The 22,659-nt window shown below is 51.3% G+C and overlaps 2 protein-coding genes and 1 long non-coding RNA gene across 4 annotated transcripts in view; 2 read left to right on the forward strand and 1 right to left on the reverse strand.

The window, feature by feature from the left end:
- The first annotated feature begins 63 nt into the window (after nucleotides 1-63).
- On the forward strand, nucleotides 64-12,103 carry ARX (aristaless related homeobox). Its single transcript, XM_070366399.1, has 5 exons — nucleotides 64-528; nucleotides 2,187-3,066; nucleotides 5,633-5,678; nucleotides 8,489-8,817; nucleotides 10,935-12,103. The coding sequence occupies exons 1-5, from the start codon at nucleotides 333-335 to the stop codon at nucleotides 11,173-11,175; spliced, it is 1,692 nt and encodes a 563-aa protein (XP_070222500.1). The 5' UTR covers nucleotides 64-332; the 3' UTR covers nucleotides 11,176-12,103.
- A 42-nt stretch (nucleotides 12,104-12,145) lies between these two features.
- Nucleotides 12,146-22,659, forward strand: part of LOC138986458 (uncharacterized) — a 114,121-nt gene continuing 103,607 nt past the window's right edge. Inside the window, exon 1 of the long non-coding RNA XR_011463308.1 lies at nucleotides 12,146-12,507. This is a non-coding gene — a long non-coding RNA (uncharacterized lncRNA). The remainder of the gene's footprint in view (nucleotides 12,508-22,659) is intronic.
- POLA1 (DNA polymerase alpha 1, catalytic subunit) overlaps nucleotides 18,368-22,659 on the reverse strand; it is a 295,847-nt gene continuing 291,555 nt past the window's right edge. The window contains exon 37 of one of the 2 annotated variants that reach the window (XM_070366396.1): nucleotides 18,368-19,568. In XM_070366396.1, the coding sequence (XP_070222497.1) occupies nucleotides 19,423-19,568 (146 nt within the window). In that variant the 3' untranslated portion in view covers nucleotides 18,368-19,422. The remainder of the gene's footprint in view (nucleotides 19,569-22,659) is intronic. The other variant, XM_070366398.1, reaches the window with a different exon arrangement.

Genomic DNA, 22,659 nt, shown 5'->3' on the forward strand with positions numbered 1-22,659 from the left:
GCACAGCCCAGAGCAGCCCGGCCTCTGGCGAGAGCCAATCAGAGGGCGCCTCTCAGCACGTGGAGGAGAGAGACACCAGAGCTCCGCGCCCGCGGCTCACTACACTTGTTACTGCTTGTCCTGAGCGCCGAGAGGGCGAACTCCGGCCGCAGGCAGGGCGGGAGCCGGCAGCCAGCGACCGAGAGAGGCAGAGAGGCACAGAGATCGCAATAATATCCATTATAACCAGCCATCTAACCCCACCCCCTCAACACACACCCATCCATCCCACCCGCCTCGAGAGGCAGCCAGCGGCCCGCTTCTCTGCGCCCAGGGGAAAAAAAAACCCAGCCATGAGCAATCAGTACCAGGAGGAGGGCTGCTCCGAGAGGCCCGAGTGCAAAAGTAAATCTCCAACTTTGCTCTCCTCTTACTGCATCGACAGCATCCTGGGCCGGAGGAGCCCGTGCAAAATGCGGCTGTTGGGAGCCGCGCAGAGCTTGCCCGCTCCGCTGGCCAGCCGCACCGACCAGGAAAAGGCCGTGCAAGGTAAGGCTGTGCTTGCCGAGCACCTGAAAAGGGTGCTAGGCACAGGTTTGGATGTGCGATGTTCCGGGGCCAGGGGCCTGCGGTTGTCCAACTGGAGACAGAGGAAAAAGAGGGAACAACTCTGAGGCCTGGTACCTCAAAGAGCAGTAAACCTCTTGCCCGGGGATGTCTCTCCCTCCCTCTCTGCTTCCAGAAAAAGCAGAGACCCAGCTTCGCTTCGAGGGCCCTTAGATTCTCGGTATTGGTTCTTAGGTCGTTTAAATACCCCCTTTGGTGGCCTTGCGAGTGCTCTGAAGAGGGGCGATGGGCCAAGAACAGCAGGAGCCGGGTGGACTCTTGTAAGAACTTGGTGAAGAGAAGAACCCCAAAAGCTGTGAATGGGGACTCCAGGCGGAGTGCGCCTTGGCCGTTCCTCTTGGGAAGATTTCTTTATACGAGGTGTTCTGCTTTTTTCTTCTTTTTAAAATTGTAGATTTCTTGTGATCTTTTAAACCCAAGCTTTGCAGAAAACATCTCCCTGGGATTCCCCAAATGTTCCTTCTTGTATCTGAAGTGTATGAAATGTGCGGCTTCTGGGTGCTATATTTTCCTCTGCTGTTTTTTTTTTTTTTTTTTTAGAGTTGAGATGTTTAAAAGCTCTTTTTTCCCCTAAAATTAAAAATTCCAGAACAACTGTCGTTTTGCCCCGAAACTGTTACACCCAAGTTTCGCCTTTTAAATTCTGTAAACCAGCGGTCCAGCCGCAACGTCACTTGGAAGACAGGAGCGGACAGCGGGGAAGGGGGCGTTTAAAATAAAACTGACTTTTTCCTTTTCTTTTTTAGCCTGCAGTGGCACCTGTGCCAGGCGCTTCCTCGAGGGGAATGAGCGCTCTGTGCCTATTGCACCCCCTTACGTCCCCACCCAGGTCTTTCCGAACCCATTTTCTCCAGGACGATTTTTCTGGGCGAGGAGCCCCCGCCCCTCCTGCTGGGGGCTGTTGGGGCCAGGTCCTCACTCAGGGCCACTGGGCCGCTCCCTCCTCCCCCGGTGCCCGCCAGGCAGTGGCCCCTCTCGCCAACCCGCAGCCGGGAACGCGTGGCAGAGCTGAGGGCAGAGGTCGTGCGCAAAGTTTTCAGAGTGATGGTGATTTTTAAAAAGTTGTTGAATGTTTGCAGATTCCCTCTTGCCCCGAAATGGGAAGGGGAAAGGTGAAGAGAGGACAAGAGGAAAGAAAAAGAAAACAATAAAGGAGGGAAGGAAGAAGGGGAGAGGAGTGCACAAAAAGAGAAAGGAAGGGAAGGGAGAGGAGAAAGATGCGGAAAGAATGATGAGACGGGGAGAGAGAAAGAAAAAGTGATTTAAAAATGAAAGGAAGGGCGAGTAGAGAAAGAAGTAAAGGAAGGAAGAAAGGAAATAAAGGGAAGAATAAAAGAGGGAAAGGAAAGGACCGATAGAGGAGGAGAAAAGGGAAAAGGAAGGAAACAAGAGCAAGGGAAAGAGAGAGACGTAAAAAAAGAAAAAAGAAAACTGGGGAAGGAGGGGAGGGCTCGGAGTCTAGTGGTGCGGGGGGCGCCGCGCGCATCGGGGCCTGGGCGCGGAGGGAGCGGCGGAGGGCCGGCCCGAGCGGCGACTCTGTCTCGCCGGCCGGCGCGCTGACCGCTCTCCCTTGCCCGCAGGCTCCCCCAAGGGCAGCAGCGCCCCGTTCGAGGCCGAGCTGCACCTGCCGCCCAAGCTGCGGCGCCTGTACGGCCCGGGCGGGGGCCGCCTCCTCCAGGGCGCCGCGGCGGCGGCGGCAGCAGCGGCGGCGGCGGCGGCGGCGGCTGCCACAGCCACGGCGGGTCCGCGGGGGGAGGCCCCGCCGCCGCCACCGCCGCCGACCGCGCGGCCCGGGGAGCGGCCGGATGGCTCAGGGGCCGCCGTGGCGGCCGCCGCCGCCGCCGCTGCGGCCTGGGACACGCTCAAGATCAGCCAGGCGCCGCAGGTGAGCATCAGCCGCAGCAAGTCGTACCGCGAGAACGGGGCGCCCTTCGTGCCGCCACCGCCCGCGCTGGACGAGCTGGGCGGCCCGGGGGGCGCCGGGCACCCGGACGAGCGCCTTGGCGTGGCCGGCGGCCCAGGTGGCGCCCCGGCGGCGAGTAGCGGCGCGGGCGCCGAGGACGAGGAGGAGGAGCTGCTGGAGGACGAAGAGGACGAGGACGAGGAAGAGGAGCTGCTGGAAGACGACGAGGAGGAGCTGCTGGAGGACGACGCCCGCGCGCTGCTCAAGGAACCGCGGCGCTGCGCTGTGCCCGCCACAGGAGCGGTGACCGCCGCCGCTGCCGCCGCCGTGGCCACCGAGGGCGGGGAGCTGTCACCCAAGGAGGAGCTGCTGCTGCACCCGGAGGACGCTGAGGGCAAGGACGGCGAGGACAGCGTGTGCCTGTCTGCCGGCAGCGACTCAGAGGAGGGGCTGCTGAAGCGCAAACAGCGGCGCTACCGCACCACGTTCACCAGCTACCAGCTGGAGGAACTGGAGCGGGCCTTCCAGAAGACGCACTACCCAGACGTCTTCACCAGGTACGCGCGAGGGGTGATCGTGGCAGCAGCGGCTGGAGGGCCGAGGGGGTCCCGGAGAGGGAAGGTGGGAGGGCAGGGCCCTGGGGCTGGGGCAGGAACTTAGTTCCTGGACTCACCCCAGGCGCGCCCTCCCAATGGCCAAACTCCTGTTGACCAAAAACACCCTCCCACCCCCTCTACTCTGGGCTTGTAAGTTTAGACTGGGATGGGTTTTGTTTTGTTTTGTTTTTCCCTTCCCGAGGTCTCTCCAGTTTAATTTTTGTAATTACAAGTTTTAGCTAGAGAGAGAAAAAGAAACGGCCTCTCCAAAGGGCGCCCGAACGCGCCACCTTGGAGACGTGCGCACCCGAGCGCTCACACTCAGGGCCCTTGGCGCTGCAATCCCGACTCCCCGCCAGGTCCCAGGCGAGGCGCAAGCAGCGCTGCCGGCCCTCGCCACCAGGGCTAAGCAGGGGCTATTTTTGGCCGCTGTGTGGTGCGCTTGCCCTCCCCGCCTGATGCCCCGGGAGCCTGGTGGGTATCAGTTACGCAGTGAAGCTGCCCGCGCCTGCAGAGAAGGCCGTTAAAAAGATCCAAGTTCTGTCGTTTGAGGACTCCTGGAATAACTGAAGGAAGTCAGAACTAGGCAGCGTTTGGTCTGCAGAGGCACCGACCAGAATCTCCCCTTTCCATCGCTGTCCTCTCGCCCTCCGCGCACATTAAACGCAGTGTTGGTTTACTGTACGCGGGTTTACAGGGGCAGGCTTGGACTGCTGGGAGCCCGGCAGGCAACAGACAGAACAGCTGAGGGGAATTTCCCCCTTCTGACTGGTGTCTAAACCTGGGTGTTCCTTCTGGATCCGCTCCATTCCCATTCACCCGAGTTTTGGGGGAAAGATGTACCTGTGAGATGACTGGGCCCCTGAGGGCCGGCTTAGTCATACCCGGGATGCCGGCCCGGCAAGGGGCCTTCCTCTCCCATCCCAAAGCTAAGGTCTGACTCAGGCGAGGAGCCAGGTAAGGGCCAACTTTCCCCATAGAGGAGGGAAAGGGGATGGGAGTCAGCCCAGACTTGGGCTTGTCAAGCTCTAGCAGCCCCAGCTTCGCACGAGCCGTGTACGACTTTTCAATGTGCATTTTAGTAGCCCCGGAAAGCTGCCTGCCCCATTTGAACCCGAGGAGAAATTGCTTAGCGCTCAGGAGGCCTGAGCCAACGCTCCAGGGTAGTTGGTCTAGCAGTTAATTGCCAAACTGTCTCCTAACCAGAAACGGAAAAGAGTAGATCCGACTCGGGGCAAAGCACTAAACTTGATCATCCCCTGAGCTAAACTTGGCCCTCCCCTGTGTCATCCAGTCCCTTCATTATCTTTAAAAAAGAAAATAAATTCTAAAATAATTGTCTCTATCAAATAGCTAAGCGGCCAACCCGCTTTTTGCATTTATCACACACACATAATTCAAAAGAAGAAAATGAGGTGATGTCGCTTGGCACGCAGGTCTGCCCTTTTAGCTTCTCCAGGGGAACCAAAGTACACGAAGAGGGGTGGCTGCTTGTCACCACCCCATGCCCACCTCTTTCCCACCCAGGGGGCTAGTTAGAGCCCCTTGGCTCCTGCTGGGACCCAGGCAGGAGTGTGGTTTTGGGGTTTTAGATCTGCTGATGCTTACTGTAGCAGGAAGCAGCGGGAAGCTCCCCAGTGAACCAGTTTTCTCCCAGTCCTGAAGTTCCAGGTGTGGGCCAGGCCGGGTCCCAGGCTGGGGCAGGTCCCGCTCTTTCATATTAGTGATTGAGAGCCAATTACTCTCGTCGCGCTCATATTTTCGGTAAACAGGTTGTAAGCCGTTTTACAGCATCTTAATGGTTTCCTATTTGCCTTAATTGTCGCAGTAATAACTGCAATGACGGGGTAGGGTTTCAGTTAAATTGACTTCCCCTGAGATGGGCAGGGTTTGTAGTGGGCACTGGAGTCAGGAGGTGCGCAGAATTTTGTTTAATCGAAAAATTACCCCACTGAACTCTTAACAAGCTTAACATATCTCCAGAGGGTAATGGGGAGTATGACCTAAGGGGGTGAGCGGGGGAGGAAGGCGGGGGAGAGAGAGATGGAAGAAAAGGCAGAGAGCTGGAGAGAGAGGAAGGAGAGGCGAGAGAACATTTTTTAAAGAAGGCAGAAGGCAACAAGGAGGGCTAAAGAAATGTTTTTAGTTGAGTGGAGAGTTCTCCCATTTACTCTTAGGACAAAAGAGGCTATAAGCACTGTGTGTGTGTGTGTGTGTGTGTGTGTGTGTGTCTTATCTAACTCTGGCTTAATAGTGAGAGAGAATCCGAGACTTGTACAGTCATGAAGTCACCACTGTCACTCTTGAATATAATATGATGCAATAGAATAGACAACATCCTGTATCTGGGAGTGTATTGTGTTTTCACGTTTGCAGTCAAATAGAAGACACTCCAGTGTTGAAGGGGTGGTGATGCCCAGGTGTCTGTTAGACACTAATGCAAGAGGATGCCGGCGAAGGAAAGGTGGCTGACAGGCGGTTGCTGGAGCCTGCAGTGACCTCCTGCCTGTGTGTTGCTTTCTTATAGGGAGGAACTGGCCATGAGGCTGGACTTGACTGAGGCCCGGGTCCAGGTGAGCCGCACTGCAGAGAGGGGGGAAAGGAGGGGCAGTGGGCTGGGGGAAGAGTGGAAGAGAGGTGGGCTGATGGATTAGGGGGTTCTTGAGAGACCCCCTTCATAAAATGAAGAGAAGCAGAATCAGAAAGATAAACCTAAACACCCCTGCACAAAATTATATTAAAATATGAAGATCTGGGAGATGGAAGGGGAAGGTTTCTAGGTTTGGGTGCCTTGTGGGAGGAGTCCAGGATCAGAAGAGGGGTTTCAGGGTCCCCAAGACTGCAGTTCAGAAGCCCGCTGGTCCACAGTCCCTGTAGGAAACAATCTGCGAACTGACTTTTCCTGGTTGAAATAATGGGATGGAGCATGGATTTGGTTGTTAGACAAATCCGCTCAGCTCCAAGCAGGTATTTGGCTGTGATTAAGTCTCCAATCGGGCTTCATAAAAGCCCACTTAGTGCTAGAACAAACAGGGCCATTTGAAGGCAAAATGCTGTTTGATTTCCCCTCCGCCCGCACAAGGAGCTGGCTAATGCTATTTGATTTCCCATTTTTTATAGCAATGAGCCCACATTGATCTAATAGGGAGTGAGTGCAATGCTATTAAAGGTGTTTGCAGCCCCATACCAGAGTGCATTTCCGAACCCAGGCCCCATAACCAAAGAGACGATCAACACTGGGCAGCCCCGATGGCCAACAGAAAACAGATGTCCCTGGGTTAGGAGCTGAGGGAATCACTTTACAGTCAAAATCAAGCGCTGATAAAGCACAATAAATTCCATATGGCTCATTTAATACACAACAGCTTCTTGCATTAGAGGGCTAATGATGAGGCCTGTCCCCTCCTTTCTGTTGACACATTTCTCCATTGTCAAACAGAGATGTGACAGCAACTCTGCATTTTCTACTCAGGGGAACGAGTCGTGGGAAAGTTAAATAACTTTTAAAAAGAAAGAGAGCGCCCCCTCCCCTTCTCCTCTCTCCCTATTCACTGGAGAAGATGTAATTAAGTGAATATGAATTATTAGAGTCCTTTCGTTTACCTTTGGGGGGCCTCAGAGGTATTAATTCAATAATGAGGAATTGCAGGGGGACATCTTGATAATTGCAGTTGAGCCGAGAGCCGATCTGTCTCTAGAAGGTTTCCATGTTCTTTGAGGGCATTCTGCCTCCACTGTCCCCCCGCCCTTTACTCCTTTCACTGTCATCGAGGAGTGGCGGGTATTCTTGTCCAGACAGATTTGGATACACAAAAGCTGCCCACCCAGCCTGGTCCCATCTAGTCTTATTTTTTAAAGTCTCTGAATTTCCACACTGGAATGTTTCTGCAATTCTCAAATAGATTATTTGAGGGCTGTGAAATGTTATGGATGGGCCCCCTTTTGGCAGAATTTTAAGTAATCAACCGACTTGGATTCTCAATTTTTCTTGTGTTAGGTGGCTATCTAGAAGTCAAACCAAACCTAGATACCAGTGCTAGTAATGACAACCCCAGTGTGTATATCTGAAAGGCATAGATGTCTTAAAATTAAAAAAAAAAACATATACCTCTGGGATCATTTACATTATATTTTAATATAACTCTGTATAGCCCCAGAGTTCATTCTTAATTTTTAGACTTGTGTGCAGGCATAAACTCAGCCCTAAAAATACTAATGCCTTCAAGGGATAAAGAGCGTATCTTCTCAGCTGTGGGTGTGATGAGCAGGTCACATAAAAATAATTTCATGCTCCTAAAAGTTATTTTTAGACCATGGTAGCTGCCACATTTCAGGTAAAGGTCTCTACTAAAACTGCTTTCTATTAACAATTAGGAAGATACCTTCTGCTGAAAAGCTCCCCCCAACCTACAACTATCTTACTTAAATAACCCACTTAAACCACATCCCCAGAAGAAATAAAGGACCGATTAGCTATGAAGATGTGCCCAGTCTCCAGGTATCCCACACTCTGGTTTCTGTGTCCCAAGTATCACTGTAGACCTGATCCATGCAGTCACTGCCTTCCTTGGCAGAACCTGGCCCTGCATGGAGCCCCTGCAGATAGCAGGCTGTGTACCCCACACTTCATTACAACTGCCTCCTAAACTGTATGCCTGTTTGCTAATTATCGTGGGTATTTCTTCCCTCAGTCCCAGCTCCCCTCAAGCCCCCAAACATAGGGTAGTGCTCATAGGTGTTCAGTAAATATTTCTGGAAAGATTAAATGAACCACCTCCCTGATTCCCTTTTCAACGGAGAGCAAAGATTCTGTCACCTCTTGGGAAAACCCGAAATGGGTGAAAAGAGCTGATTTGCCACAGAAAGCTGCTGTGCATTCTCTTGATGGCTGCCTGTTCCCAAGAGTCATCACTGAATGCCAGCTTCCACATGCTTTATTTGACTCATTCCTCATCACAGCCTTATGAATAAAGTTTTATTATCCCCATTTTACAGATTAGAAAACTGAGGTTCAGAGAGGTTTAAGTGACACACAGCAAGCAAATGGCAGCGCAGACATGTAAACCTTGGTTTCCTCACTTCTAAATACAACAAACCATTTCTTAAATTTGGAAAGGAACCAGGCTAGTTAAAATGTCCACTGGAAAGGGCTCACTTGCCCAGTAGTTCCAGATGACTTTAAGTTAGGCCCTCTTTCTTTGCCCCTTTGGTCCCAGACGTGTCCTTGAACAACCTGAGGCCATAGAGGGGCGAGGTGGGCGAGGACTGCAGTGGAAAAGTGGAAAGGAGGGAGGGCCCGCGGCGCGGGGGGAAGAGGCGGGGACCACCTGGAGCGCCTACCCGGCCGGAGCGGCGCCGACCCCTGCCTCTCTCGGCTTTGCAGGTCTGGTTCCAGAACCGTCGGGCGAAGTGGCGCAAGCGGGAGAAGGCGGGCGCACAGACCCATCCCCCCGGTCTGCCCTTCCCCGGGCCGCTGTCGGCCACTCACCCGCTCAGCCCCTACCTGGACGCCAGCCCCTTCCCTCCGCACCATCCCGCGCTCGACTCGGCCTGGACTGCCGCTGCTGCAGCCGCCGCCGCCGCCTTCCCGAGCCTACCTCCGCCTCCGGGCTCGGCTAGCCTGCCGCCCAGCGGGGCGCCGCTGGGCCTGAGCACTTTCCTCGGAGCCGCAGTGTTCCGGCACCCGGCCTTCATCAGCCCTGCGTTCGGCAGGTAAAACGTGGCTTCGGGGAGGCTGTCTCTCTCATACACGCACAGAGGCTGGGGCCCTGGGAAGAGGCCAGAGATAGGTAGGGACTGCACACATCTTTCTTCTTTGGCTTAACTTGAGACTTAGCCAAAGAAAATAATCTCTAATATTGCTTTAAACAGTGCGGATCTTGAAGGGAATGACTTGGGACTGAACGGCAGAGGAAAGGGCAGTGGCAACAACAGCAACCACAGAAATTGGAAGTGTTCAATGAAAGCTTTAAAGTACCATTTGAAGGCAGCAACAGCCTAGACCAAAGGTGGTGTGTGTGAAAAAGGGTACAGGTGTAGGCTGCAGAGCCGGGATGACTTTTCAACTTTTGCAAAAATCCTTCCTCATTGCCCAAAGCCTGGCAGCCAGAGGAAATACAGCCCTGGGGCCAAGGGCCCTCTGGGTCCAAAGAAATCTTTCTTCTTCCCCAGACTCTACCTTCCTTGTCATTCAAGTGATCCGCTGCCAACCATACCCTCATATATGCAACCCCGGACCCCCAGAGCAGCACAAGACAACGAAATCAAAGAAACGCTTCATCATATATTATAAATCCCTTTCTTTAAATGAACATCGAATGATGAAATTAAAAGTCTGTATAATCACACAGACAAAGAAACAAAGGAGAGATGTATTAAGTTGGAAAGTGCAGTGAAAATAAAACTGCAGCTTCAGTGATCTCTCTTTGGGAGAACAAAGAAATAATAGATTCATCCAACTGCGCAGCCACTTAACAAAAAAATCATCTTGGAGAAAAATTTCAAAAAAGACTCAGTAAAATTACTTTCTTGTAACAACCAATGAAGTAAACAGAAAGTGCACTGAAGTGTAGTTAGTGACTCAGTTTACCTGGTGGAACAAGAGCATGTTACGCCCCCTCCAGGCCACACTTTATTATTTCTTATTGGAAAAAAAAATGTTTAAGTCCTCTGTTCCTCGCCCACCACCCTCTCCTTTTCCTCTTCTCACAAGTGACTTGTTAAAGTTGCCAAACCATGGCTGGAGTACCAGCTGCGACATCTGGAGAGGCTGGAAGGAGGGTGCAGTGGAGGTGACAGGAGAGGAGGAGGGTGGGCTTGGGAGAAGCGGGGGGCGCTCCTCGAGCCCAGGTGGGCTCATTTATAATGGTGGAAACCCTGAGTTGGCCTTCCGGGGGCCGGAGCCAAAGCCCTGGGAGTTAGCGGCGGCGGCGGTGGTGGCATTGAGGGTCAGGGGCGGCTCGGCCTCTGCCGCAAGTCTGGCGCGGTGCAGTGCAGAGGGTGGAAGCGCCGTGCGGGTCAATGCTGGCGCCTTCTGGAGGCGGTTTCGCGGACTGGAGTCCCAGACTTGGGTTTTGCCGTGCGCTGCACGCGGGGGGCGGGTGCGGGCCCGGGGGCTCTTTGGTACTGGTGACTGCATGGGGCGCAGGGAATGCGGTGCTAGCGGGTCATAGTTGCCTGGCGAGCGGAAATCAACAGGCGGGAGCCCCCATCCCCACCTCGCGGTCGTCGGTCGGGCTCTGGCAGCTCTGCCCGGCGCAGGAGGGCGGCCGCGGCGGCAATAAGGCTGGCAAACAAGACCAGCTTTTTCAGGGTGAAAGGAGCCCCGGGCCGAGAAGGCGCTCTATAGAAGGAGTACAAAGTCCGCACAGGTGTTTCTCAGTTTTAATCCCACTTTGTCCTTTCTTTCTCTTTCTTCTCCTCCCTTTCTCTCCTTGCTCTTTGTCTCTCTTCTCTCTCTCGGCAAATAGTATTATAGGCAGTTGGAGCTCCTAAAGTACACTCCCTTTTTAAGCGAAAGCCCAGAATCCGCGCAGTGGGACCGTGGGGTTCGGGGACTCGGGGCTTGCTTCCGCCACGGCTCTGGTCCCTCCAGGAATATCTGGCTCCTCGGTCTTTTCCCCACTCTGTTCGTTTCCTGCCCTAGTAAACTCTTAGAACGTCCCAGCCTCCCGCCCGCGCCTCCCCCTACTCCCCAGCCCCGGACCTGCGACTCTGTGCCCCAGCGGCGGCGCCCTTCTGGTCCGCCGGGGAGAGGCGGCGGGAAAGGCTGCACGAGGCGCTGCGCGCAGCTTTCGGGGCGTCACCGCGCTGTTTTGCTCTCCCTGCAGGCTCTTTTCCACCATGGCCCCCCTGACCAGCGCGTCGACCGCGGCCGCGCTCCTGAGACAGCCCACGCCGGCCGTGGAGGGCGCAGTGGCGTCGGGCGCGCTGGCCGACCCGGCCACGGCGGCCGCAGACAGACGCGCCTCGAGCATAGCGGCGCTGAGGCTCAAGGCCAAGGAGCACGCCGCGCAGCTGACGCAGCTCAACATCCTGCCGGGCACCAGCACGGGCAAGGAGGTGTGCTAAAGGCTTCCCTCCACCCTCGCGCCCCGGGCGCGACCCGAAAGGTCACCTCACTCAGCACCACTCAAGACCAAATGGAAACAGAGGACCAGCACACTCCCGAGACGGCACTGAGAGAGCGCAGCCGCCTTCGCAGCAGCCTGGACGCGGGCTAGGCAGCCCTCGGCGCTACCCGGACGTGGCACCTCCTCGGCTGGCTGTCCACCCGCCCCTGCCCCTGCCAACTTCGCTCCAACTCAAACGTCCACTCTCTCCCATTCTTTTATTGAAAATATCGGGGAGGTTTTCTCCCTAAGTCACCTGGTATTGAAGTTAACAATTTAAAAACCCCAACCTCTCTGCCTCCTGACACCCCACTTAGCTTTTTTTTTTTTTCCAAATAGCATTTTGGCGCTCTAAGTTGATCTTGCCAGCGTGGCCCCAGCCTTCGGCGGCGGGGAAGCGAATGCGAATCTGTAAGATAGCTAACAGTGCACTTAACGGAAAGGGGCGTCTTGTTATTGTTCTCTTCTTTATCATACATCAACCAAGGTTTTTATATCAAACCAAAGGGAAATACTCTGCTAGAATATGGACTGTTGAAGTCACCAAACTGTGATTATTGATTCTGTACATACCATTGTTATTAAAAAAAGAAAAAGAACAGAGCTTTGTATATTTGAAATGTTATAACGCAATTGCACTCAGCGTGGTATGGTAAAAGTTTGTCCTCCTGTAGATTCTTACTGTGTTGTAGATACGGTAGGGTTCCTAGACAAATATTTATGTACTCAAGCCCTTTATTTAACTTATTAACTGTAGAGGCTTCGGAAACCTTCAAGATAAAGGCAATGGTACAGTACTTTTGTGTAACGTGTAATTGTTATCACTTTTCCTTGCTATCTAGTGGAGAAGTGTCACGCTCAAAATAAAAAAAAATATATGTTTAACAAAAGGAAGTGTGAATATTCTCTACAGGAGCTGAGGGGACAGTAGAAGGCCCCCCCCAGAAGACCGGGTGGGCTCCTGCGCCCCGACTCCCCCAGAGTTTATCTGCACTCCCGTTTTCCTGGCGGAGGGCCCTGGTTTGAATGTGATCCTCAAAAGATCCGTAGGATTTCCTAAGAAGGGTTAAGATCGCCGCCGCCACGGAGCTTTCCACGTGCATCTTGGATCTCCTGGGTCGTGTTGCAGTGGGAGCTGAGGGCCCTGGGCCTCGGAGGTGGGGTGGGCTTGAGGGAGGCGTTGACGGTGAAGACAGAAATTTGAAGCGAGCGGGAGTCTTAGCTGGGAAGGCGAAGGAAACTGTTCGTGGAAAGTGCCACGTACAAGGAAGTGCGCAGTCCGAGATGACAGGTAACGGCGCGAGAGAGGAGCCCAGGCGCTGGCTTCCGAGGGGGCGGGCTACACGGTACACGCGCGGGGAGGAGGGTCTGTGGCGGGGGTAGGGGGAGCAGGGAGGAGGGAGGGGGGGTAGGAGGATGTGTGGTGGGGGGAAGAGAGGGAGGGAGAGAGTGGGAGAGAGAACACAGAAACAGTGATGGAAAGGCAGCGAGGGGTATCCAAGTGGCAGATCTTAACTCGACAAATGTCATTACATCACTTATCCAGGCATTGGGAAATGTATATACTTGTAAAAAAAAAATCTAAACAACTCAGGTTTCGCGAGGAGACCCAAGCAGATTCGCAATCTGCAACCCCCTGGGCGCACCCCTCCCCGCGCCGGCGGCGACGGTAGCTTCTCCCTCCCCCGGGGCCCTGCCTGCGCCCCCCGGGTGACTGTTCGGTGTAAGCCCGCCCGCGGGGGCCGGGTCTCGCCAAAGCTCCCAGGGTGATGGGAAAGGGAAGAGAAGCTTAATTAGTTTCAATTTGTAGTAATTAGTGCGCTGGACCTTTGGGGAGAGGGGCAGGCGCGGGGAGGGGGGCGGCCGCGGCGTGACTAGCGTGGCTCTCGGAGCCGGTGCCGCAGCCCCGCCAGGCCGCGGGCCAGTCGGTCGCGGCGGGGGGCGCGGACGCGTCTCCGGGCCGGCCCCGCCGGGTTCCACGCACGCTCCCGGACCGCGCCCCAGAGAAGGGGGGCGGGTCCCCTCGCCGCTCTGGGCGCAGGCGTGCGCGGCCGAGGGGCATGTGCGGGGGCGGGCAGAGGTCAGCGGCTACTCGCGGGTGGGCGAAGGCTCGGCAGCTGCCGCCCTCAGCCGCCGGCGTCCTCCGCTCGCCCGCCCGGCCGGCAAGCCGCAATCCCCCCGCCTGCCAGACACCTTGGGGAGCGCGCCCGCGGGGCCCAAGGCGGAGGGGGCTCCTCGGATCTTGGCCGTCTGGTCACCCGGCCCGGCCCTGGCTCGCGAGGGCGGAGCTCGCAAGCAGGGCCCGGCCCCGGGCACGGGGAGTAGGCGCCAACTACCTCGGCTCAGCCCTTCCCGCCGCACACTCCTTTCCCGGGGGTTGCAGGCTCAGCAGGAACTTTCTAGGACATTCCCCGAGATCTGAGTGTCTCAAGCCTTCACCAGACTCCACAGAGTCTCCTGGGGTGAAGGTCGAGTTCCTGGGGTGGACAGGGCTTCTCAGGAATTTGAGGTGGGGTGGGGACTGCGGAGCGCAGGAGGGGCCTGAGGGAAAGGGCTTTTTTGGGGGTTTTTTGGTGGTCAATATCAATTTTCCGTTGATATTGGCTTTTGTTTAGGTAGGGCTTTTTTTTTTTTTTCCCCCTTCCAGGCTGCCAGTTGGATGGTATACGAGAAACAGTACCATTCTTCCTGTTAATGAACTCTTTTTTAAGTCATTTTTTCTCATTTGACCCTTCCATGGAGCAGAAGCAAATTGCGTGAAATTACCTCCAAGGATTACATTTATTACTGGCCAATGAGAACCCCTCTCCTTGTTTTACAAACTCTTAATCCTATGTCATTCTGATGCTGCAAACAAGCCCGGTCCTGGGCCTCCTATTCTTTCAACTTTCCCCAGCTGGAGGGACCTCATTCTGCACTTAATATTCCCCATAAATATCACACGCTAAAGACCCCCTGACTTCCAGCAAGTCCACATTAAACATGTGACATGTCACGCATGACAAACTCTGAGTATCTTTTCAAAGCAGCATTAAAAGCAAAGAAACCAATTTTCTTCTCCTTCCAAACCTCCCCAAGTGCTGAATGATGGGGATTGGAAAGAGCCACTGGAGCGTACTTAGGGGGATTTTATGAGATTTTCCAGAATGATTTAATCTTATTGTGAGCATTATTAATGAATGGCAACCCAATTTGGCCCCAATATCTGGGAAAGCAGTCACAATGCTGGGAGCGGCTGACCCCCCTCCCCAACCTTAAGCAAACCTGTTCCACCCTGGAGGAGGCCATGCAGAGCCCAGGGGAGTTCGGGAGAGCCCCTGTGATGGGGGCATGGCTGTTCCCTATCACCCCCAGGCCCCAATGCCCCACCACCTGCTTTCCCAGGGCCACCCCCACAGCATCTTGGGGTGAGGGGTGAGGGGTGAGGGAGCGCAGTTCGGCCTCTGTGGGAAGGATGAAGGGAAAGGGCAAGTTAATTTGTTACATTTTCAGACAGGCTAGTCAGACCCTAAATGGGCCCCGAAAGGAAAGGCAAGAAGGGAGCAGTAGGCCGAGTAATTTCAGATGTCCCTAAGTACTCTTCAGTCACCAGCTACCCATGAGCCAGACTGGACAGTTGGGGAGAACAGCTCAGGCTTGTGTGGGGAAGATAGAAAGTGGATGAATTAGGGAGAGTGATCACCAAAGGGAAGGTTTTAGGGCTTGAAACCCAGTCTTCAGTTAAAGTCACCAGTATAGGCCTCGGCCAGTTTCTCATTTTTTTCATTACCACACCCCCACTGGGGCAAACACTTATTATTGTTGGTTTTGATCTGTAATACCAAGAGACAAGGCACTTGTACCTCTGTTTTTCATACCGTTTTGAGTGCAAATATCTTACTAGAATGGAAAAGTGGCTGATGGTAGAGGGAAGGAAATTATACATGAGTTAGTTCAACTTGCTTTTAGAGGAAAAAATATGTATGTGAACATGTGTGTATGTGTATACACAAAAGTGAGTGCGTCTGAATGAAGGGGGTCTTAAATGGGGCCTAAAATGGTATTTTGGAACACCGAGTTCCACGGAGCAATTGCTTATGTATTTAAGTGACAGTGGCAGCCTAGCTGGGGGGCGGGGAGAAGAAAAGCTGTTACCTGACTGGGGTGGGGGGAGGGGAAGAAGCATTTTTCAAAGGAAAAAGTTGTGTTGTCCCTGGACTTTATTAACAGTCCGGTTTGAAGTATACATTTTTTTCTTTAAAGAAAAGGGAGCGATTACCAGTTATACATTAAGAAATGTCATTCAGTCATTTTTATTCATTCTCCAGAAATCTTCGTAAAAGCCTGAATCATACTTCTACAAGCAGCAATTTTGTTAATCCAAGGGGTTATTACTCTGGGCCCTTATTAGGTTCTACACCACTGCCAAGCAATCCTATAACCCTCTCAAAAGAAGTTTACCTCCCTGTTATAAAACCAGTAGTGGTATTTATACTGTGCAATAATTAGTGTATTACTTGAATCCACTAACACGTTCATTTTATCTCTGCACAAAACCTCTAGTCTGCTTATAGAAAGCTTGTGCCTCCTTTGGTGCTGGTAAAGTGGTGAAAGAGTGAATTGAAGGCTGGTTGCACTTTCTCCTTTTGCCTCGCCTTAATTCCCATCTCTTTTTGCTCTCATCCAATTAGCACAGTGTATTAAGCGGTTTATCATCTCATAGTCAGCTATTGAGAGAAACAAGGCGAGCACTTTGCAATAGAACCTGCGCTCCTTTGACACCCTCAGGTACTTACATATTCCACTGTGCTATGAATAATAGAGGAAGAATGGAGCGCTAATTCCCTCATCAAAGAATGCCTTGTCTGCTGCTTTGCTCAACAACACCATTCTGATCAAAAGAAAAGCAATAAAGCTTAGCATAACAAAACGAAACCTACTTATTAGCTTAGTGGTTAAATTAATGCAGAGCCGCTGCTATTCAAAACCAAGGTTTGAAAACAGCCTCCAACAACCTGATAATGCTGCCTTCGGGATGAAGGAATTTTAATCTGAAATTTGAGGCTGGCTCAGATGAGTTCATCTATTAAACTGCTATAAGGAAGCTCCACAGCAAACCGTTCAATTAAGAAATATTTAGGTGAGCAGAGAGAGAGAGAGAAAGGGAAAGGCAAGGCGGGTTAAAGTCTGGGATGGGAGATGGGAGAACTGAATTGACGGTCAGTGAATTCTGAAGAGGATCTGGGGCTTAGTGTTTTTCATAAAACCCTGACAAGACAGAGAAAGCTGCTTTTGGAGTTTCCTTATCTCTGCATTACCTGCCAAAGTAATTTCAATCTGTTCGAAAAGGCATGCTGAGGTCCATCTGTATATGTTGGAGGTAAGAGGAGGTACAGGCTGGAGAAGGGGCTGGTGGTAGGGGGCAGTGAATTCATCCCCTTTGACCAGCCTCTGCCAAACTGCAGTCTGTGAACTTTGGCTCGCCCCCATGTCTTGGGTAACAGTCTCAAGACGAACTCCATCTGTTTCCTGGGCAAATTAAAATCTTAACTGAGCGCACTTTTGTAGGATTTTCAATTTCCGGTCTCCACATCCCCTTTTACACGGAGAGTTGAGAGTTATACCAAGTTATGACCAAAATGAATGTGCTCCCTGTTGTTGGCAGCCCCTAAATTCAACAGGAAACAGAAAAATTCTAGATGGGTTCCTGTAGGGCCCTATTTCCCACCTGGAGTGGATAAAATTTATCCTAGAGGTTTAGTCTGGCCCACAGCATTTAGAATTTTATTTTTTAAAATTAGTTGCCAAAGTTTAGGAATTGAGATACTTTATGGCCATATCTGGATTCCTGGCTCTTGAAAACGTGATCCCATGACCACCCAGGGCTCTGTCCCTCCCAGAATTGCTGAGTAGCTCCTGCCTCCTTTGGACAGGACATGGCCACTCAGGCTCACGAGACTCTGCCACTCTCTAGAGGGAACCGGGCCTGTTTCACTTTTCTCACCTGAGCTTAACACCCATGCCAGGGAACCTGTGAAGACATATGGGGAAGTTCCCCCTTTCAAAGTGGGCGGCATCTCGGTACTCACTGTACCCCTGTGTTATCAGACGGTGCAAATCAAGAAGAAACCTTTCTCAGAGAAAAGTGACCATGCCATGTTCCAATCTTTTAACAGAGAGATCCACTCAATCCTAAAGTTGCAACTTTCTATAAAATCCTGGAATCTTCAAATGCCTCCCAGAAAATCCTCTTAACTAACCTGGAGTTACCGATCTGAATAAGAATATATCAACCACCGTGTTAACTTTTTTGGGGAACTGTACTAAGAAATGTCTGACTTTCTGATATGTACTTTCTACACAAATGGTTCCTGCCCTCACAATGATTACATCTAGATGCAGAGACAAGAAGCAGACCAGTGAGAAGTTGTTTCTGTCTCCTGGCATTTCTTGACAAGCAAGTTTTGTATTTGCCGTCATAACCCCAGGTCCCAGAAATCAAGGAAAACATGCTTTCTCTTCAGAAAGCAAAGTGGAAGTGTGGGCATAGGAAGCATACATTAGAGAGCCATCTCTATAATCCTACATGGTAACAAGGGAAAAACACACTAATCCTTAGTTTCCCAGAGCAGCCTGGGTGCTGCAACTTCTGACAGGTTGCAGAGCTTGAGGTACCAAGGCATTAACTAACTGACATGGTCATAAACCCTAAGTATTTCTACTTCGAACCTGAGTATAAGAAGAGAAAGGAGGCGAGGGTGAGGCAAAGAAAAGAGGAGGCAAAGCAAGGTATAAGGTGGCATCATCTGTACTATATAACCAGTATGCCTTCACTAGGGGCCAGGCTGGGTGACCTTTCTCTTGTGGGGGCTGTTCTTCCAGGGGCCGTCAGCGTTGCTCTCCCAAAGGAGACAGCACTGGACTCTTGGCTTAGCTCTCTTTGAATATGCAAGTCAACAAAACACATGAGAAGCCATATTTCATCTCTCAAAGGACCCAAAGTATATTGAAATGCCACTCAGAACACTGGGACATACATTATGCCAAGCATCTCTGAGCACAGACCTAATAAGCAGGCTGAGGTTGGGCAGGGGATGGTTTCCAGTCATCCCTTACTCCTGGCTGCCCCCTCCAGTCCACTCTTTGCACCTGATACAGAGTCACTGCAGCGGTTTTCCTTTTAGAAAAGTTTATTCTGAATTGAAAAAAAAAGCACAGCATATATTTCCTTTATGAAAATTCACGTAGATTTTTTTCCACAGGTAGATAATTTTTTAAAAAATATAGCATAGCTGTATAAGGGGAATTTTTTTTTTTAGTTTTTTAATCTTACCAAGAATGTAAGAAAGGAAAGATGGCTACATTGAAATACGTTTTGCTTCTGGCAAAAAGGCACCGTTCTGAAGAAATGAGAAAAATAGCACCAGGGCCGATTAAACATCCCTCCCCTCATTTTTTTTGAATGTAACACAAAGGTCCTTGCCCTGGCCTATACACATTTTAATGAAATGCTATAGGATATCAAATTATTTAACATGTACTTTCCCTTTGTGTAAACCTTTACCTAGATTTTCTATTTGAGGAAATGAAAAAGGCAGGCGAGTGTAAATAGCTGTCCAGTGTGCATGTGCATGCACAGGTTGGGCTCTGGAGAAATTCAGTACACAAGTAAGCTCTGTTTAATCTATTTAATAAGTGCACAGCTTCTAAATCTCCCCCTTACAGACTGAGAAGGACAATTGCTCCTGGAGCCAGTGGCCTGGGAAGTACTTGGGTTCAGATTGGGTTTAACTGGCATGTGAAAAGGCAAAGTGCCAGCCCTGCTGCTAGGCTCTGTGAACCCCTCTTTCTGGGGGCTCCTCTGCTGCAGGTCCTGGGTAAAAGCCACTTGCCTCCTAGCCACTCTCAATTTCTCGTCCCTCCCCGCCCCCTCCCCTAGAAATCCAGTGCGGAATGCCAATGTGAAGCAGCCAGTTTTCCTGGTGGTGTTTCAACAGCACAAGGTATATTGTCAGAGGAAGGTACTTCTGCTGTTCCCTGATGTTTGGTAGACTCAATACCTTTGCAGTTGCCCCTTAATAATCCCCCTCCCAAGTCACAGCCACACAAACATGATTGTAGTTCCACAGGAAAAGCGATGCAGGAGAAGCAGCCAGGGCCATGATGCAGGTGCCAAGGATGTGGATCTTCTTTCCACCGTCCCTGCAGGTCCACTTCCTGGAACCCCTCAGGACCATACAGCACAATCGGCGAAGAGTTTGCTGAGGTTCACTTCGGAATAGCCACTTTGGGACAAGAACTGCTCTGCTGTGTTCTTGAGTTTTCTATAGTCCTGAAGAACTTTGGGAGTAAAAAACTGCTTCTTCAATTTATCTAAAAAGAAATAAAAATAAGAGGATTACAGGTCTCAGAAGCAGCTTTAAAAAAGCATTCAGTATTTCTGAAGCACTAGAGCAGGAGCTGTGAGTTCTGTTTACAGCTCCAGGTCTCAGATGTCCTCATGGTCCTGTGGCTGGTCTAGCCCTGGGACCAGTCCCACGCTGGGGAAGAGGGAACCCCGAGATTCCTCTGAAGAAGATTTTCTTCCTTTCCCCTGCCCACCACTTCTCAGCACCTAGCCGACTCAGCACACCGGGGACAGGGCCACTCTCAATGATGGGAACTGCAGGTGCACGGCCATGTGCGGCAGGCAAGGTGAACCCCACTCGCAGACACCCGGTTTGCGGTGCTGTCGAGCACAGGCATGCAACTGCATGCAAAGTACAGACGTGGCAGGAACCAGTTTGCCTCAAAAGGAAGGCAGAGCGCCTCCCAGTGCAAACTCCCTAGATCAGATGGGCCTAGTCGGCTTCTAGTCCTTTCCATCTGCATCCCTCTGCTATACAAAATCCCCTCTGCTCAAAGAGGCAAGGGATATGCTGTCTGGAGAGCACCTGTCCACTGGCAAGATTGCTTCTTTCTTCTTTGTACACACCGTGTACCTCTGAACTTGAGATGTGCAGCTGCCCTTTCTCTGCTTCCTGCTCCTTCCACCCATTCATCCCTGGCCTTCCCATTCTGCCCAGGGCACTCTCAGCCAAAGAGAAGATCCTTCCTTTCTCCGCACAGAGTCTGAGACCTCTAAACTTAGTTCTTTGTAAGGAGCAGTGGGCTGGGACACCCAGGTCTGGCCTTTTAGAGACAGGGTGATCCCTGGGGTAGCCAACCCTGCCCACGATGGTTAAGATGACACAGTTTTGCTCAAAGCTGCTTGGGAACCCTCTGAGGTGTTTGGAGAGGCCCTTAAAACAAAATCCCAATATGATGGCTGAGGAGGTTAAGTCATTTGCCCTAGGACACAGAGCTAGAGATCTGGGATGTAAAAATGTAGAGCCAGAACCCTGAGCTCACTTGCGGTGAGGCTCACTGTGCACCCCTATCCATGCACCCCTGTTCACTGCTCCCAAATAGACATGGGCAGGCCCCCAGATGCTGGCCTGAACCAAGGAGCCTGGGGGGAGCAAGGCTGCCTGGCGCCCCAGGTTAGGAAAGCATCAGGAAGGAAACATAGAAGGGAGGGCACATCAATCACCAAAAGAAAAAACCCCACAGAAACAACAGAGCAACAGTGAAGTCTACAAAACACCCGGAAAATGAAAACTCAGTCTCCAGATTTTTGTTCCTTAGCTACACATTCACGTTTGTTCTCCACAACCTTTTCTAAATTACATCAATTGCCTTTCAAAAAACAACAACAGAAAGTTTTGTAGAGAGGATTTAAATGCTCAAAGCGGGTGGAAAAAGAGGCAAAAAAGAGAGAGAGAGAGGGTGCATCGTTAAGCAAGGAGAGAAAGACACTTTGAAAGTTCTAATTATCAGAGTCTGGGAATACACAACAATGGCCCGAGCAGTGGCGGCCGGCCGGCGCCCCGTGCATGTGAATGACACAAATGCATGTGTGACCGGGGTGAGACATTTACAGAGCTGCGGTGAGACGGAGCAGGGGAGGAAGAGAGAGGGCACAGCTCCTGATGTGTTTACCTCCTCTGCTGATGGGATATTGACTTTTCCCACCAGGTTGGTTAGAAAGGGGACTATTTACGCTGCCACACAGCCGAGTTAGAATGACAACCAGCGTCACTCGGTGCTCTTCGTAAAAGACAACTGTGACCGCCAGCATATCCCATAGCCGGTCAATACGGCAGAGGCACCATTCCACGCCAGTTAGAGATGCAGATAAAGGCTCCTACTTGCTTCCCCACTGAGAATCCAATCAATAACATTTGGAAGGTCTTCTAGGAAAAAGAACTGTACGAGCTGCCACAGGCTGCACTGGGGGTGGGAGCTGTGGGGCGAAAGGGCTCACCCCTTCTTTGTGGTTGCCCTCTCTCTGCGTTGGGCACCTGGGCCACCCACGTTAGGCTTCCATCACTCTGTTTCTCTTAACGCTACACTCACTTGCCACTTTAGAACTCAAGGGAAAACAGGGTTAAATGGTGGAAATCAGTTAACGTAGCCGGTAGAAGCAGACTCCTCTCTGCTCTGGTTCTGGGAGTTGGGGAAGAGGCCGTCAGGCAAGCAGCAGAGATGTGCAGCCATCCTGCCCCATCCAGAGAGATGCCACAGGCCATAGCTGTTGCTGTCTCAACAATCAGCACAAAAAATCCAAACTTCATCCAGACGGGGAAGGAAATACTCTTCCTACACACAAGCGCATCAGCAAAATATACTCCAATGGACAGAAGTATCACCAAATCACTCATTGTAATACACCAACAAAGCAAATCTACTTTTCCTGGGAATAACATTTGGGGGAACATGTACCTACAGCTTTTTTATCCTTGTCCTTTCTACATGGGGATTCCTTAGGGTTATATACTCATTACCAAAAAATATCCTGTCCCCAAGCCCTGTGAAAACAATGAAAACCGAGTGAGCCTATATATTCATTATTCACACAATGTTTTATCAGACAAGAAAATTAACTGCTAATTTAAAAGTTGGTTTCTACTAATTAGAGTCTAAAACCTCAAAATCATGCAAGCTACAGTATTTTCTATATGGGATGAACTAGACCATCACCTGCATGTTGAACTTGTCTGAAATATTTTAGTTAAAAGCCAATGGGTCAAGTAAGATGTCAGAACTGTTTTGTTTTTTTTTAATGGAGTATTCTCCCATCTAAGGAAACCATCTCTCTTTCAGATATTTTATTTCTGTATCAGTAAACTAAAAATCTCTTTTCAGCTTTACTCTTTGTAAAAGCCTTTTTGGACTTAAAGAAACACACTGCACTACGAACCACAAGGCAAAGACATTTTAACATCGCCTGCTGGTTATTTTATTTTAATTAAGGCAGGCTTAGGCACACAGGCAGCAGCCGTCTCTGTTCTGAATGTCTGTTTCATTTATTTCCGTGCAAAGGTATCAAACAACAGTCAGTTATAATTGATTCTGTCAGGTGTTATACAGTCAGTCATAATTG

Source organism: Bos mutus, chromosome X (genome assembly GCF_027580195.1).
Source record: "Bos mutus isolate GX-2022 chromosome X, NWIPB_WYAK_1.1, whole genome shotgun sequence".
In the NCBI taxonomy this organism is placed as follows: domain Eukaryota; kingdom Metazoa; phylum Chordata; class Mammalia; order Artiodactyla; family Bovidae; genus Bos; species Bos mutus.

Coding starts and splice junctions, on each gene's coding strand:
- ARX (XM_070366399.1), top strand. CDS start 333: ATGAGCAATCAGTACCAGGAGGAGGGCTGCTCCGAGAGGCCCGAGTGC. Junction 529..2,186: donor CCAGGAAAAGGCCGTGCAAG/GTAAGGCTGTGC, acceptor CCTTGCCCGCAG/GCTCCCCCAAGGGCAGCAGC. Junction 5,679..8,488: donor TGACTGAGGCCCGGGTCCAG/GTGAGCCGCACT, acceptor TCGGCTTTGCAG/GTCTGGTTCCAGAACCGTCG.